Source organism: Trachemys scripta, chromosome 13, assembly GCF_013100865.1.
Source record: "Trachemys scripta elegans isolate TJP31775 chromosome 13, CAS_Tse_1.0, whole genome shotgun sequence".
Classification (NCBI taxonomy): Eukaryota; Metazoa; Chordata; order Testudines; family Emydidae; genus Trachemys; species Trachemys scripta.
In genome coordinates, this window is record NC_048310.1 from 35409049 (window position 1) to 35426952 (window position 17904).

The 17904-nt window shown below is 45.6% G+C and overlaps 1 protein-coding gene across 1 annotated transcript in view; it reads right to left on the bottom strand.

Moving 5' to 3' along the window:
- Window positions 1-17904, bottom strand: part of HSF4 (heat shock transcription factor 4) — a 34798-nt gene that overhangs the window by 9330 nt on the left and 7564 nt on the right. Inside the window, exons 3-9 of the mRNA XM_034788098.1 lie at window positions 17258-17385; window positions 16604-16728; window positions 15456-15531; window positions 13012-13076; window positions 8112-8211; window positions 5759-5883; window positions 2490-2714 (exon numbers count right to left, since the gene is read on the bottom strand). Of these exons, the coding sequence (XP_034643989.1) occupies window positions 2490-2714; window positions 5759-5883; window positions 8112-8211; window positions 13012-13076; window positions 15456-15531; window positions 16604-16728; window positions 17258-17385 (844 nt within the window). The remainder of the gene's footprint in view (window positions 1-2489; window positions 2715-5758; window positions 5884-8111; window positions 8212-13011; window positions 13077-15455; window positions 15532-16603; window positions 16729-17257; window positions 17386-17904) is intronic.

Below are 17904 nucleotides of genomic sequence, written 5' to 3' on the forward strand. Positions count from 1 at the left end.
ATTATTATTAACCCTTATGCAAAAGTTCTGTAGAATACAATAGGGTTTAAAATCAACAGGGTTCTAGAGAAATCACTCTACAAACCTACAACATGTAAAAGAACATGAGTTCTTTTTATAGACATTTGTAATTATCCCTTAGAATTCTATAGCAGGGATTTGATTTTCTATTAAATTCTATAAAATTGTGTTTCCCCCCACCATTTTCTCTTAAATTCTATCAGACTTTTCCATAAGAGACCATACAGAAAGTTCCAGGTTTGCAGCCATTCCTGCCCTGTCAGCAGGCGCCATAAACAAGATTTCCATGGATGCCACCATAAACAGATGCCCAAACCCTTATATGGTCACCTTTGAAAAAAAAAAAAAAAAAACAGCCTGAATTATTAGTTTGTGTCAGTGTGCCCATGTGTATACCATATAAAAGGGAAGACAAATAGGCTGCAATATATTCTAATTAGAGGGAAAATGAACCAAACAGATTACAAGAGGGAACAAAATTCCAGTAGTGAGTTGAAATAAGGGGACATTCTACATGGCAAGAAAGCACATAGACCAAATGGCATAATTAGGTTAGGTATCCATTTTGTGGCAGGCAAAAAATATTGAGAGGAATGATAGGATAGTTTTGTCTCTAAAATGTCTTCATTGTACATTGTATCTACATTGTAGAGTAGACTCATGCATCATTAGGGTCTGAGCAGTGGAGTCATACTACAATCTTTACCGATATTTCAGAGGGTAAACATCTTCACTGAAAACATTCTGAGCCAAATTCTAACCTTGATTTTATATTGGTGGCTAATGTAATCTCCAATGGCAGCCTTATCTGAGAGCTAATTTGGGACTATACATTAAGAGGAACTATGGAGTTGGCAGGATGTGTTAAAATATGATCAATACAAGGACAGGGTGAGTGTCCTCAGAGGTATCAGATTTTATGTAGACCCTTGTTTGCAGCAGTGGGTCCGATTTCTCTCTCTGAGGCTCCACTGAAGTCAGCGAGCTACAACTGGGATTCACTTAGCCTTCTCTCTTCCCCTTTCCCATGAGAGTTTTCATCCAGCCCAACATGTGGTAAGAACTTTCTTCTCTGGGGCTGCCCAAGTCTTCTCAGATTCACTCAAAACCCGTGTGCCTTTCTGTTCATTTCTTACTGCTCTGTCTACCATGTGGTGGTCAGATGTGACAGGCAGGGCAGTTCTCCTTCTGCTGGTTGGACATGCTTTGTGTTTCCTGACATATCATCCTTACAGCTGAGATTCAAGCCAGAGACCCTTATGGACCATATACAGCAGCTCTTTCAAGAGAGCTACGCAGGATGTCCCCTCTGGCTGAGCCAGGAAGAGTTGTGCTAAAATGCCTTCTCAGCAGGGTACCGGTCTCTGTGTATCTTACAGGTCCTAGTATATTTATCTGCAGTGGCTCCAAGATTCTCAGTGATCCTTCAGAGTTCAGGAGCAGAACTGCATTCGTCTATACCTGGACCTCTTGTGTTCATTAACACACAGCTCTTTGTTCTCCATCCCCATTAACAATTTGGCTTGTCACGTCATTGTTTCAAAATGTGTTTCAAAACCCAGTTATTTTTAATGTAAAAACTACTTTTGAGTAACAGTGCCTAGATTTTAATAATCTCTTCCAAATAAAGGATAAAAGACCAATGAATAAATCTTTGGTCCCTTGCATGACAGGCTTGAGCTTTAGTCAAAGATGGTCAGGAATTAAAACACTCTGGCTGAAGACTTGTGGCTACCCACAAACACACTCTGAGGCAAGAGTCAGTGGATGAAGTGATCTTCCCAAAAACATATGGGCTGAGAGCATGGTATCCAAAGAAATAACCTGAATAATGACCTAGGTTGGATCAGTTATTGACTTGTGAGCATTGACTTGTGTGCCAGAGCATGAAGAGATGTTCCCGGCCATCAGGAATGTGATAGATGAGGAGATGAAAGGAGTGCAAACTGAAGGGGGAAGAACCCACATGAGTTCACGGAGCTGGAGAAGGGAGGAAAAAAGAGGAGGACATAACTGGCAGCTCTTTGCTAATGAAACATTCTTCCCGTGAGCTAAACCTGTGTCTGATGGAGGTTTCTTGTCATCTCTTATCAGATATATTCCCCAGTATGACACAAGAGGATACAATGGGCACAGCATGCTGTGTGAAGCCAGTGCCATGTTCCACTGGTTTTAGCACTGTACGTTGGTCCTTAGGCCCTTTGCAGCATGGAACTTGCATCACTACAAATGTTATTAGCAGACATGATGTTAGCCAGCCACAAGCCACGTGTAATTGGGTTGCTACCTCTGAGGTACAAAAAAACACCAGGACACCCGGGATAATCCTGAGCCATCAAACTGGACAGCCGGCAGTGTGTATTGAGCTGCCTGACAGTTCTTCCAGGATAATCCTGGGAAAACCTGGACAGGTGGCAACCCTCATGTGCAATGCAGTTGAATGTGCATAGCTGCTGTCCTCCCCTCACCTGTCTAGAGGTGCCCTTCTGCCTCTTCTTTCGGGTTGCTGTGAACTTGCAGACTGTGGCGCCCCGCAGCTCCCTTTGCCTTCTAAAACAGACTGAACCATTGCAACTGGTAACACAGGGGGTTCAGCACAGGCACTACAACCAGGCAGAGAGACATCTGGCTCAGATGTGGCTTTCACTCCAGGGCTAACTGGTTCTTCCTTGATCAGCATGTGGCATTTTCCCCTGAACCAAAGAAAAGTTTCAGCACCACACTCACACATACGTGCCCCAAGGGCTTTGCTATTCGCATGAATAGGAAGGGCAATAGTGGCAAAGGGGCTGTTTCTGTTTTTGATCCAACTGCCATGCAGTGTTTATCCCTCACTGTGGCCAGCTGCACACATGAACTCTGTCTACACCGAAGTTTAATATTTTAATTTTGGGCCTACTGAAGTCAGTAGAAAGACTCCCATTGACTTCAGTGGGCTTCGGAATAAGGACCGGCTTTTCTCAGAGATTTTTCCTTCTTGTGCATGCACATGGCTCTTCTTATTGCCTCTGCCAGGAGAAAATGGGGTGGCCTCTTTTAATCAGCAAGAACTGTCAAAGGCACAACCGCATGCAACACGTGCTGTGCCAGAAGGAAAACACCAACTGGGAAGTCTTAGATTTCAACTGTCAGATCAAGGGAAGGGCACTGACATTTCATTTAACCTCACACACATGTGGGAAATACTACAGGGCAACCACCCTGGTGGTCCTGACCAGTGCTGCCGCCCTGGCTATGTGGCTTTTTCTGTGAGACTGTGTGTTTTACATTTCAGTTCTATATCAGACACTGAGACCACACCGCTAAATGGATTAAAGGAATCCTGGATTATGCTGGAGTCTGCTGCGTTATTGATATTGTGTTAACCTCCCATCTGGAATGCTGCTGCTACTGCATGTTACCTAGAAGCAAGCGTGATCAAGGTGCAGCACATTTCCTGGAGATGTAGGACCAGCTAGAAGGAATTCTTGGTTCAAGGTGCACGAGAGGGTCATTAACATCAGCGGGTCATTAATCTCCAGGGCGTGTCCTGCATTAAGGTTGTTATTAATTATAATTATTATTATTATTGTTATTATAGTTGAAAATAGGCATATTGGGCCAAATTTTCTGCTGGCATAATTCCATTCGCTTCAACAGAGTTATGCCAGAGGTGAGTATGTCCCATCAGGTATTTTACATATGCGGAGAAGGTGGCATCCATATGGTACATCTATTTATCACGCTCTTTGGACCACCTCACCTGCACTCTGCCCATATCCTCAGCACTCAGTCTAACATTCCCACCCCTTGGGAAGCTTCAAACAATAGCCCTGTTTCTTTAAATTAACCTGCCAGAGAAATATTTCCCTCTTCTCCTCCCTACTGTGTAACTTCCTCCAATCTAACCCCCGTCTGAGGCCCAGGATGTGGGCAAGATTCAGACACAGCCCAAAGACAGGTTTTCTATAAGTAAAAGTGGCCCTGTTCATTATCTTGCGGCCCTGCAGGATTAGAAACAGGGGTGTAGGTTTTCAAAACTGACTAAAGGATTGAGACACCCATTCTCATTAAAATTCCCACTAGGTCATCCAAATCCCATAGCTGCCTTGAAAGTCTCAGACAGAAATGTTATCCCATTGGGAATGGAAGATTTCCCCTTTTCCAATGGGACCAGCCTTCAATTCTAGCCCTTAAAAGATATAAGCCATTAGACTTTCAAATAGTGACATTTTATGAGTAAAAAACTGCTATGTGCCATTTTTAGAAGTTTTTTATAAGCCCTGCACAGCTGGACTCACAGTAACTAAGGTGATTAGCTCTACAGGCAGAGGGATACAAAAACGAACACTGATAAAAAGTGATCAGACTCTACAACTTGCTGCTGTAACACATCTGGCACGTACGACATATGTGATGGGGTGGGATGTTACAAAGGATTCATCAGCACAAATTTGGGATCGTCTGCAGAAATCACACATGGCGAGCACCCATCAAAAGCTCATGCTAATAAAATCTTTATCATGCACCACACCATCATGTATTCATTATATCTCAGTCTTGTTATGAGACTTCTCTATAAAAGAGCTATCCCTATATATGTAGATAGTTTATTAATAAAGTGCCAGTAGATGGCACTCAAGAATAAGCAGCATTGTTATATACTGAAAACTGCTTTTAGGGAGCAGATCTTACCTGGAGCACTTAACATGCTTCTAACTAATTTTAGGGATAGCACAGTTCAATCAACATGCATAGGTCTTTTCTAGAGAGTAGCTGCCTTGTCTATTAGCTAGAGAGATTGATTACATAGCTTTCACCATTCCATTCCGTTTGCATGGACATAATTATAGTTTATAATTTCATCACTGTAATATAAAGCCTCTGAATATCTAAAATGGACACTAGTAAGAGATAAGCTATATAGTCTAACTCTGAAATATCTCTGTGTATTTGAATGTTGTAACTTTCTGGAATCTTTGCACGTTGACCTAAAAGTTCTAGAGCACTTATGGCAGTCTTCTCTATTTTCTGGTTATAAGGATGATGTTCAGTTTAGTTCTTCCTCATTTAGTTTTTCCTCATCAAAACCAAATAGAAGCTCTCGCTTTCTTTTTCACTCTGTCTCAAAATAAAACCAACAAATCCAGATATCTTACTCTCTGATTAAGACTGAGACTTCCATTTTCTTGAGGAGAAAGTATCAGTAAAATGTTCTGGATAACTTTTCAAGGAAGTGTGTGGTAGCTCCCAGCACAAAACCAACGACTGATTATTGCAATTTGTGCGCATGCAGGGTCACAACCTGTTTTTTAAAATTACCCACATATGGCAAGTTGCAAACCAGATAAAACACACAGCCACTTTGTAAATATGTGAGGCATGTAGTATTGACCGAGATGCATATGCCATAGTAGAATTAGGCCTACACAATATTCTGATGTAGTTATTTGTGTCCTTGCACAGAGTTCTAAGGGTGTCTCTAGCTTTTGAGTGAGGTATGTAATTCTCAGCTCAAGGAGACATACCCACTCTAGCTTTTATGGAGCTAATGTGCTAAAAAGAGAGTACAGCCGCAGTGGTGAGAGGGGCTAGCCACCCGAGTATGTGTCTAGTGTCTTGGATGGGTCATGCTGCCACGGCTAGACTATTTTTAACACACTAGGTAGCGTGGGTATGTCTCCCTGAGCTAGGAATTATACCCAGAGCCCAAAGTACAGACACACCCTTAGTTTACGATCACAATAACGTTCTTTACCTGTCACCCTCTGGAGGAGATTGAAGCGACACGACATTTGGTGGTGATGCTTCAGTAACATCCGATATGACTGGCCCTCCAGCAATAGCAGGACTGGTTAAGCACGAGGCAGGTTCTGTAGATGGCTGCAAAAGAAAATACAAAATGATCAGTTTGTGAGACAGCAAGAAGAATTAAAGAAGTTTGTCAGGTCAGTTATACATTGGCTCAGCAAGGGGCAGAGATGGGTTACTTGCTTGTGACAGGGATTCTGGCTCATCTCCACCAAACTCCTTGAACTCCCACACATTGCCTTGTGAGACTCAGCAGCTCGGGACAGCATGAGGCAGTCGATTTCCTGGAGCACCCCCTGAGGTGGTGCAGCTACACCACTCCTACGGGGAAGAGGGGGGCAGCTAAGTGGCTAAATCTAGTCCCTACTACTGGGCATAGCCCCACTGAATTCAATGGAACTACATTTGGTACTAAGCACTATCTCTGGTAGTAAGAGTTTACAGGATTGGGCCCTACGGGCAAATTCCCGCTTCTGTCACTCATGGGAGCAATTCTCTTGCAGTCAATGAGGTGGATGGTGGAATACTCACGTGAGGAAAGTGTATACAGCATCGTAATCACCTCAACCCCTCCCCCACCCACAGGCCTACTACAGTACACCTATGAAATAACTATGCCAATTGGAATGACAGCTCCAGAGGGATTTTAATGTAGGCAGAATGGGATTAGAACATATTTAAATTTTCCAAGACCCCTTAACTTCCCCTTGGTTGAAGGATCCATGAGACCTTTAAATCATTGCAAGCAACCAGGACCTTATTTTTATGTCCCAACAACTCAGTGTAACCCTTTCTCTCTCCAGTTACGTATAGTCTTTGCTTACAGCACCCAGTGCCTGGGAATTCACCTTGTTTAAACAAATGGCATCTATGGCATCTGTTCTGCGCTGGGCAGGGTAACCAAAGCAATCACAGGAGTTATGATGCTATGGATTACGCAGGGCTGTTGTCTTCTCATCTGGCCAGGAGGCCTCTGTTTCTAGCTGCTCTCTGAACGGCTCCTGCCTTGGAGAGCTAGGAAGAGGCTACGGGCTGCATGTCTATATTGTGACAGACCCAGACCAGTGGGGTGCAGGAATCTGATCGAGGGCAAATATCCTGGTCACTGGATGAGTAGTTTTCTGTTCCCTGAGTGACCAAAGCAGGGGCTGCACTAGAGTAATCAGGAACCTGCTAGAACCAGTTAAGACAGGCAGGCTAATTAGGACACCTGGAGCCAATTAAGAAGAAGCTGCTAGAATCAATTAAGGCAGGCTAATCAGGGCACCTGGGTTTTAAAAAGAGCTCACTTCAGTTTGTGGTGCGAGTGTGAGGAGCTGGGAGCAAGAGGTGCAAGGAGTTGAGAGTGCTGCTGGAGGACTGAGGAGTACAAGCGTTATCAGACACCAGGAGGAAGGTCCTGTGGTGAGAATAAGGAAGGTGTTTGGAGGAGGCCATGGGGAAGTAGCCCAGGGAGTTGTAGCTGTCATGCAGCTGTTCCAGGAGGCACTCTAGACAGCTGCAGTCCACAGGGCCCTGGGCTGGAACCCGGAGTAGAGGGCGGGCCTGAGTTCCCCCCAAACCTCCCAATTAACCTGGACTGTGGGTTCTTCCAGAGGGGAAGGTCTCTGGGCTGTTCCCCAACCCACATGGTGAATCTCTGAGGCAAGAAAATCCGCCAATAAGTGCAGGACCCACCAAGATAGAGGAGGAACTTAGTCACAATATGTAGAGACGTTTTAGGTGGGATCTTTATACTCAGAGCCCAGAGGTGGGATTTTGGGACTCGTGCTCCTTAGTCATTTAGGTGCCACCCCAGGTTGTTAAGGATGGAGTCCCAGCTGGGAGGACCCTAACCATAGAGAAGTAGCCCAGAATATAGTCCCCCCCCAGGCCACCCATGGCCAAACACCTGGCTAGAATGACACCAGGTTGTGCTCCAGCTCTATCACCCTCCCTGATCCCATGGGCCTGTGAGTAGTAACCAGGAAATAGCAGCCAGAATCTCTCTCCCCTACTCCAGTCAGAGCCCCCTTCACACTCTCAACCAGTCAGGGAACAGCAGGGAAGGGCAGCCAGAGAGCGGGGTGGGCCCTCTTTCACTGCGGAGTAGTAAATATTCAGATAAATAAAATGTAACTTTGCAAATCTCTCTCTTCACAATGCATTTTTGCCACATTGGGTCACTTTTAAACATTTACTCTCATTTAAAAGAGTTACCTGTGCTAATAGGTGACATTTCTGTGCATGAACTTTCTCACAATGACACCATGACAAAAAGAAGGAATGAAACAAGGGTCCGTGTTTGAAAGTGAACCTACCGACTGAATGAAATAGGAATCATGAAGAGGGTCCACAGACAAATGTCGGCTGAACTTGGACACTTGTGGCGCTGAGCTTCCATCATCTAACATCAGAGGTCTGTGGCGAGAAGGAGAAAAGATATTTTATCTCAGCCTTGTATTAACTGTCTGCCACCTAAGTATGAGTGCAAGAAACATCTGAACCAGTGGCTGGTATCAGCTGGCAGCTTCTCAACGTGTGTGTCTTATTTTCTTGTGTTGTCAGGTGCTTTCCTGCCTTGGGTCATGGACGGTAAAGTGAAAAGATACAGTGTAAGAGCAGCTTTGGATAGATCACCAAGCACACGGGACCTTTCATGTCCATGCAGAGAACCAGGGCCGCCCAGAGGGGGGGGGCAAGTGGGGCAATTTGCCTCGGGCCCCACAGGGGCCCCCACGAGAGTTTTTCGGGGTCCCTGGAGCGGGGTCCTTCACTCGCTCCGGGGGCCCCGGAAAACTCTTGCGGGGCCTGGGCCCCTGGAGCTTCTTCTGCTCCAGGTCTTCGGTGGCAATTCGGCGGCAGGGGGTCCTTCCGCTCTGGGACCCACCACCGAAGTGCCCTGAAGACCCGCGGCGGGGGTCCTTCCACCCTGGGACCCACCGCCGAAGTGCCGGGTTTCGGTGGCGGGGGCCCCCGCTACTGAAGACCCCAGGACCCCTGAATCCTCTGGGCGGCCCTGCAGAGGACACAGGACCTTGGTTTTCCAGGTCTTATCTGAAAGATCCACACACGGTAAATGACCCAGAACTCTATTTATAGCCCACAGAAGACAGAAAATCTGAAACACTCCTACCAGGATTAGAAGTTGCAGTTGCACAGAGGTCTAAGTCCAGTACTTCAAACCTGAGGCTTGGACCACCAAAGCATCCATCCTATTGATTTTCCTTTGCAGAGGCTGCAATATTTATGCTTTTAATAATTTAAATTAAGCGCTGGGAGGGGTTATATGACTAATACTAGAGAAAACCTATTACCTCAGCCACACTATTAAAGGGAAGTTCACTCTCAGTGAAAGCCCTGTTAAGCTACCAGGTTCCAGTGAGACACAATCATCCAGTAGAGACCTTCCCAAGAGCAGCTTTCGTCTTTTCACCAGAGGTTTAAAAAGAAAATCTTTTCTCCATTTCATCTTTGTGTGAATTTCTGCAATTTGCCTATTAGATCCAGTTGTCTCTTCTACATTCTGTGCTCTGTTTTGGAATCTCACCCCCATTCTGCCCAGACATGCAACATAACCCAATGCTCAAGTATTTCAATAAACCAAATTTCAGCTCAGTTAGACTGGAGTCTAAATTTCATGGCAATCTAATCAGTATTACATACATATTTCACTAGAAAGGTAGAAGTCTGATCAGAAATAAGGTATTTATTAATTAATGGAATAGAGAAAATGAATAGAATACATGGGAATGCAATTTTCCAGATAAACCGCAACCTGAATTTTGGAGGACTGGGGGTTAATGCCAATTGCTGTTTCCCCATCCTCAGTTAGGCTTCCATTCTATACAATGCACAGTACCTCGGCCCCCGAGTCCAGATGACACTCAGGAATTATTTAAAAAGTGACAAGTGATTATGGATCTCTCGATTTTGCAAGGGGTGGGGGAAATGAAATACCTTAACAGGGCTTGATTAGTACAAAATGCTGAGCCCCCATTATCTGAAAATCAGGTCCCTTTAAGGGGTCTCAAGCTGGGACCTTGAAAACGGAGGCAATCAAAACCACTAGACCCTTTTGAAAATTTTGGCTATAATTGATCTCTCTTGGGTACTAAGATATGGCCTTCATCACCATAATACTTGAGCACCTCACACTTATTTAGCCTCACATTACCACTATGAAATAGGGAAGTATTACCCCCATTTTGCAGATGGGGAACGGAGGCACAGAGAAATTAAGTAACTTGCTTAAGGCCACACAGGATGTTTGTGGCAGAGCTAGGAACCAAGTCCCTGTCCACTACCCTAACAACAGGGCCATCCATCCTTCCTCCCCTAAGAGCCTCTGTGCCTTTCTTTAGATTGCAAGTACCATGGGGCAGGGAATGTCTTTGTTCTGTCTTATACGGTGCTGATCACATTGTCAGTGCTTGATAATAGTAACAAATAATAAATGAGAAAAAGGGCAATGAACAGCTGGAAGTCTGACTGGAAAGATTTCTTAGGTGGAGTCCAGTTGGTTTACTCTGGAAAGAACAATGGGGAACGTTTTGAATTGGTAGACGGGAAACTGACTGTTTCAGGAAACCTTAGCACATTATTTTTTAAAAAGCAGCCAAGCATATTAATCGCCTCGAAAAACAGAACCTGATGCTGAATGGCAGACAGCTGAGCTTGCAAGGGGTTACAAATCCTCCTAACAATGAACTGACCTATAGGTCTAACGTTATAGGTTAGCCCGTTCTTTCTGCATCCTCTTTCCATTGAGTTTCCTCATCATTGCTAATATTTAAAACCAAAACAAACAAACAGCAAAACCCAACATTTGCCTGGCTTCTCCCTCTCATTTTCTTGTTTTAAAGAGAAATTGGCTCTAGTTCTGCTAGATCAGCTGAGTGGCTAGTCAAGTGGAGCTCAGAAACACAGGAGGCCTATAGGGTTACACCCATTACATCTAGCAATAACAAGTGTGTCTTTATCTCTGTGCATTTCCATGCACTATCTAAACTTTGTAAGTTTTGTAAGTAAAATTATTTTCAAACCAGAGAGGACTACCATCTTCTAGAGGTTATGGTCAGTGCCATAGGCGCTGACTCCATGGGTGCTCCGGTGCTGGAAAAAAATTGGTGGGTGCTCAGCACCCACTGGAGCTCCCCTGTGGCCCTGCCCTGCCCCCCTGCTCCAGCTCGCCTCTGCCTCCTCCGCGAGCGCACCACTGCATCCTGCTTCTCCCCCCTTCCTCCCAGCGCTTGCGCCGCGAAACATTCGTGGGGCAGGGAAGGAGTGGGAAAGAGGGGGAACGCGGCGCACTGGGGGAAGAGGCGGGGCTGGATCGGGGGCGGAGTTAGGGCTGGGACTTTGGGGATGGGGTTGGAATGGGGGCGGGGCAGGGACGGGGATGGGAGGGGGGCACAGGCACCCACCGGTGCCTGAGAAAGTTGGCACCTATGGTCAGTGCCTGACTTCAATAATGCTACAGCCTCTGTGCTTTGCCTAGGCTTGGTGTAGAATAGGCAATTAGTTTCCCAGACCTGAAGAAGAGCTCTGTGCAAGTTTGAAAGCTTGTCTCTTTCACCAATAGCAGTTGGTCCAATAAAAGACATTACCTCACCCATCTTGTCCCTCTAATATCCCGGGCCCAACATGCCCACCACTACACTGCATACAACATGGAAGCAGGCAGACAGTGCTTACCTCAGGGCTCAATATTTTATTCATTCTTGGACAGACTCCATGACCTTACTGCTAGCTAACTGCAGCTCGAACCCTTCATCGGAGAGATTGTCCGAGTGACTGAGCTGCACTGCCAGGACTTGGGCAGCAGCTGTCCAATGCTTACGCCCACATCTGCAATCATTCCTGTGCCTACCTTGTTCCCAGCTTGCTCCACCACTGTTCCTGCTCTGCTCCAGCCCTGCTTCCCAACTTGGCTCCGGACCCTTGGGTCCTGGTCCTTGGCTCCGGCTCCTGGATCTTGACTCTGATCACAAGGCCAGTCCATGACACATTCAAAGACAATGTCCTTTCTTAACAAGATGCTTTCATTTAAGAACCACAGCAAGCTACAAAGCAGAGAGCAGAGCCCTTTCCCATGTGCTTGGTATTCTCCTGGCCATGAGCCAGAAAAGATCATTCCTAGTTCCTTCAATTCATCCTAATACACAGAAGTGCTTCCTCTTCTGTCTGAATGCTGTCATTGCAGCTACCATAGGCCATAAATAGAGATGAGTTCAAACTGGAAGACAGGATTCACCTAGCCATGAACGTGGAGAAGTTTGTATTTGCGTCTGGATCCAAACTTGAGAACTCAGGCCCAGCTCTAATCTTACACAGACTTTACAGAGAGGCAGACAGCATAGACGTGCAAGTTACAGAAGCTCTCAATAAGGGATGAGTTCTCAACTAACACTCATAGCCAAGAATTGATACACCAGATTCTCCTCTCACTTACTCCCCCGATACGGTGGTGTACCTTAACTGACTTCAGTGGAGCTACTCCAGATTTATACTGGTTTAAGTAAAATCAGGCCACATCTATTATATCGGCCCATCACGGTGGTAGCCAAGCACTTTGAATGAAATTCACCTGTGTGCCGAGGGCCAGCACGCAGCCCGTTTAAGACCTCAAGATAAAGCCTGAATTTGACCCTCTGCGCAGGGGCGAATTTTACCCTCACAACATAGGCTTATTCCCAAGCATCTATTACAATAATAAAGAGCAAGTCTCACAAGATGTACATGCCATCAATGACTTCCACACAACAGTAATTTACCCTTAAGATTATAGTTGTAGAAGCAGCATCCTAAGTGCAACCTGCACTATTTTATATGCATCCAAGTCCAGCGCCTCTATTTTAATTAATTGATTATTTTAGTTAGCTATTTTAGGGCCCAATTCTGCTCCCGTTGATTTCAAATGGGAATACGTGCATTGGCTTCAAAGGGAGCTGGATCAGGCCTGCAGTTAGTTCGGTTGGCCTTCTTTCAGCTCACTCGGTATTATTAAAATAAAGGTCAGAGCAAGCTGACATGGTGGTTCTCTAAAGGCCACTGAATGAGGAGTGTCAGCAGGTCTGACTCAGCAGTTCTGCCCCATTCATTTGTTATCGCCATGGTGCCCGAGTCAGGTGACTTCCCACCCCACTCTGAGCTGGGCTGGTGTTTTTAATGAAGTGTGAGCATTATCCGTCCGTGTGCGCGCCACACCAGGGTACGTACAGTTTTCTCTTTATCCCAGCGCCGCTGGGGTTTGATTGGAGCTGGCCGAACAGAAACTGAATCAGCTGTTAGGGGAGATCAAAGCCAGGTGTTAATCAGCCGTGGTCCAGCATTCCACACTCCAGAGCACCTTTCTTATCACGTACATTCCCCCATTTTACCGAAACCCCAAAGATATGGGATCTGCCATGCAGAATATACAATCATAGAAATGATGGGCTGGAAGGGTCCTGTGCTGAGGTAGCACCAAGCAGACCATCCCTGGCAGGTGTTTGTCAAACCTGTTCTCTACAGCCTCCAATGACGAGGATTCCACAACGTCCCTTGGAAGCCTGTTCCAGAACTGAAACTACCCTTCGAGTTAGGAAGTTTTTCCTAGTCTGGGGTGGAATATCCGAATCAGAATGCATGAAATGACCTCATGGACCTGATTTTCAGGTAGTGTTTCCGTGCATGGAACTGTGCACATTCTTTCACTGCCAGGTGCGCATGAACAGGACTAGCTAGCTCACCATGTGCATACACAGTCCCCAACTAATCCCATCATACCTGGTGTATGCGTGCAAGCAAGCACATAATTCCGTGTGCATCAATGCATACAGATCTGGTTGGCCAGAATCAATCTCTATATAAGGTAACGGGCTATTTACAGATTAAAAGGCAATATCCTACGGGTGGTCCTGGACTGGGTGTCTCAGCCACTTCTGCTGGATTTTTAACCCTGTTTTGCTCAAGACACTAACCATAATGCAAGAATGTGTTCACAGTGAGAAATCCTTCATCAGAGGACGGTTGACTCAAGCCTAATGCAACACTTTCACCGCAGGCCAGGTACAAACTGTGTATTAGCATCATGTCTTGCATCCATCGCGTGCCTGTTTCTTGCAGTACAAGAAAGAGAGCAGCAAAAATGCATCTACAGTGTGTGTGGGGCTTCTACCATGCCATTGTGTTAGAATCAGAACGTGACTCCTCTTTGGTGGAGAGGGAATGACTGTGGGCTTCGCTGTGCCATTTACATGCAGCCCCATGGTGGGGGCTTTGTGGAGCCCCTGGGGAAGCTCCAGGAGGAATTCATAGATTTTAAGGCCAGAAGGGACCATTGTGATCATCCAGTCCAACCTTCTCAATAACTCAGACCCTAGAATTTCACACAATAATTCTCTCTACCAGCCAGATAACTCTGGAGAACTCATCATGGAGCTGCCTGGCAGACTGGAGAGCAGCCATCTGTACACTCCGTGGTGCAACGGGCCAGTTCTGCTGTCCAGCGTGGAGGAGAGACAGCTGATCGGTGCACCTCAGAAATTACACTGAGAGACACAGAGACTGCGGCTGTGTCTGCATGCACAAGGGATGGGGAGGCTCTTTGCATCCTTTCACAGCCTTCTCACTGATGCATCAGGGCTCCATCTGGGTCTGGATTCTTTGCAATCTATGGGAAAACGTGACCTTCCCATCTCTCGGACTGTGCATAAAATGTCATGTGAACCACTCAACAGAAAAGTTGATGCAGTTTTTAAATGAGAAGTCCGAGAAGGAAAAGCACAACATTGCAGTGCAGCGACTGCAGTTAGAAACCATACAGTTCTGCCTATCCGAGGAGATAACACTGCTGCAGCATCTGTGATAGTCCCTGTTCTTAGCATTGACTTCAGCGGGGGCAGGCTCAAGGATCTTACGCTTCGGGCTAAGTAGTGCAACCTTTTCTCCCCTTGGTGAGTCCCGCCTCGCTCACCGGCCTCAGTGGCACTACTTGTGTGTGTTAGCACTCACCAATGGGAGGAAGGGTTGCACGACCTAGGGAATGTACAGGCTTCGTGACAATTTTACTGTGACTTGCACAAAGACCTGGGGAGAAATTTGGGCAAGCCCAAAAGTCTGTAGTCGACACCCATAGCCCAAGGTATTAATGATGAGGACTATCTCCATACAAAATAGAAAATGCATCAAATGACCCATCTTGCTCCCATTGAAACCAGTGAGAGCTTTGCCCCCGATTTCAATGTAAGCAGGATCAGACTCAAAGTGCCCATGACTCCCCTACATACAGTGCGGCCTAAAGTCACTGTGGTCGCTAAGGAGCAATACAAATTCATCTGCTTAAGGAGTTTACCCTTCTTTATACATGGGCACAGAGCTAGACGCTGAGTCTGAGCTCCCCTAATGCTATCCTACGGCTGCCTGGCTGTAAAACCAGATATGGCCAAAGGTGATACAATTCTCCACCTGTCACGCAGAACTCCTATTAGCACTCAGGAGAACCATGTGCAGTGCAATTAGGAAAGAGGGAAAATACATACATGGCAATGACAGAGACTGAACAAAATATAATGTAGGCTCTGGACAGGAATAGGGAGACTTAACTACATCTTTCTGATAGTCTGCATAACACCGTTCAATACAACTTTATGTTATCTGAGCCGAGCTGGGCTGATCGCTACCTTGTTGATCACTTTCTGTTGCTGACAATGATTCTGCCTGAGAGATACAACTTCCCGCCACAGGACTTCATTCTGTCTGAAAGGGAAACAGAAACATCACACAGGCATCCCCACCCACAGGCCTGGCGTTCGCTGCCGTGGCCGACTGTGTGAGATGTTTATCTTTTCTTAAAACCCCAGATGCTGGAGACGTGATTATCTGAGCGTCTCAACCTTCATATTATATATATTTAAAATAAGTAGTTGGCCTTCCTGGTTGCAGAGAAAGCTTGAAAATACAACCCCCAAAAGGTTCAACAAACGTAAGGCAAATAAAAAGAATCCAAAATCATTTGTGATTTCTGACTGGTTTGCGTTGGCAATACTATACTTCTTTCCACTTCAACTGAAATGGCACTCCTGTAAATTCAATCCCTCCCAACCCCAATGAGACGATATTTCAAAGGCACTTCTCAAATTGGGTCTGCAAATCAAATTGTCCACCTACACACATAGCTTGTATGCACAGGTTTTATGTGAGCAGTTTTATAGGCTTTCTTGAAAATTTGGCCTAAAGGGTCTTCTTTTTAACGCTATGAACTAGTGAATCCAGCACGGAGGCTCCATCCTTAGTGGATGCTTCTGTGCCTTCATTGTGCAGTGGTCTCAGAACAGCCATAATTCTCAGTGCCTTAGAACTTGGCACAAGACAAGTTATAGACAGAGCTGGTCAAGTAATTCACTGGGTAAAAATAGCCAGCGAATACAGCCCTATTTGCCCACCACTCATTTGTGACTGTATTCTGATACCATTATTTGTAGGGGTTTGTGGAATAGTTTGGAAGTACAATTTTTCAGCCTGTGGGCTGTTTGGAGTCTGTTCATGTTGACTATTCACTTCTCATTATTTGTGGCATGTGATTTTAATTCACTGAATGCAATTTTTAAATTCCTTTTATAAAATTCAAAATGGAAAGGAAGACCAAAACCCAATACTTCATTGGACATAAAACAAATGTTTATAGCACAGAGGGGATTCATTTTAAAGATCGTATTGGATGTGCATGATATAATTCCCAGAGGTCCATAGGTCTTACAAATACTCCCCAGGGTTTGCAACTATGTCACGAAGCAAACACGTAGGAGCAATGTGAATGCGATCAACTCACTGCTTCATGTCCTGCATTTGACACTCCATGTTCTCCTGCTGACTTCTCAGAATCTGGACTTCATAGAGCAACCTGCTGAGATCCTCCTGGCGCATCTTCGTTTCCTCGCTTTTCACAACAGAGACCTGAGAAGAGCACGTGAGGCAGCATTTACTACCGCGAGACGTTATGCACAGGGATGAGAGCTTTGCAATGGTTTCTAAGCAGGAGTATCAGCTACAGCCTGGGCTATTAAGTGATGATATATTGGAACAGGAGACACCCTTTTAAGAGTCCGGGTCATAGCTAGGGGCAGTGGAAAGTAAACAGAGGCTGAAGAGCATGAAAAATTCTTTAATAGTGAGGTCTATTAGGCTAAGGACTAGCATCCTAGTAGCTGTGGTGAAAGACCCATCACTGGAGTTATTTAAAACTGAACTGGACAAAAATGGTACTTTAAGGATCAATCCAGCACTAGCACTAAGGAGATGTACTAGATGATCTACCCAGGCCTTCTACATCCCTAATGTCAGCCATTCTAGGAAGTGAGGTTAGCTAACGGTGCAAGCTTTCTAGCAGCCTTCCATCACCCTGCCCGTTCCTCTAATGACACAATTAGACCCCATGCACATCAGCGCCCCAGGAGAGGAGGTGCAGCTCTCAGTCAATTCCCACCTTCCTTTTGATGTGTTCCAAGAGGTGTTCGTGGCCTTGTAGGAAATAAAGATGCTGGAACTCAGTGTCATCACGTTCAGGCTTGACAAGGCCACCCTGCTCTATATTTACCACTTTCCTGAAGCCATCTAAATGTAAACAGAACTGGTGAGAACCATGTAGATCATATAGATTGGGAAAAACAAAGAATCCCAATGTTTGAATTAGCCTTCCCCCCCATTACCCACTGATTTTCAAGTGTAGTTTCCTTTCCCCTGCTCCTAATTTCTGCCTGAGCGTTGTCCTAGATATTGCAAATATGCTGCAAGGAGCGAACCCTTCATTGGTTAGCTCACATGGTCCTAAACACGCCAGTGGCAGAGATGGGCCAGAGATGCTAATTTGTCTAGCCAAACATGCCTCAAACCCCAAACTGGAGGCACCTGATGCTGAGGTGGTAGTACAGTCTCTACCAATTCAACCCGGCACCTCTGCTGAATGGGGCTGCTAATTAGTGCCAGTTGTAATGATGGTGACCCTTGTTTGTTACCAACTTGCCCATTAGCATTCATTCCACATGGGCTACTGAACAGATCTTGCATTGAAACAATTTTTTAACCTAGGCTGCATTTAAACTGCTGGCCTACAGTTGAAAGGGCCATTTCTAA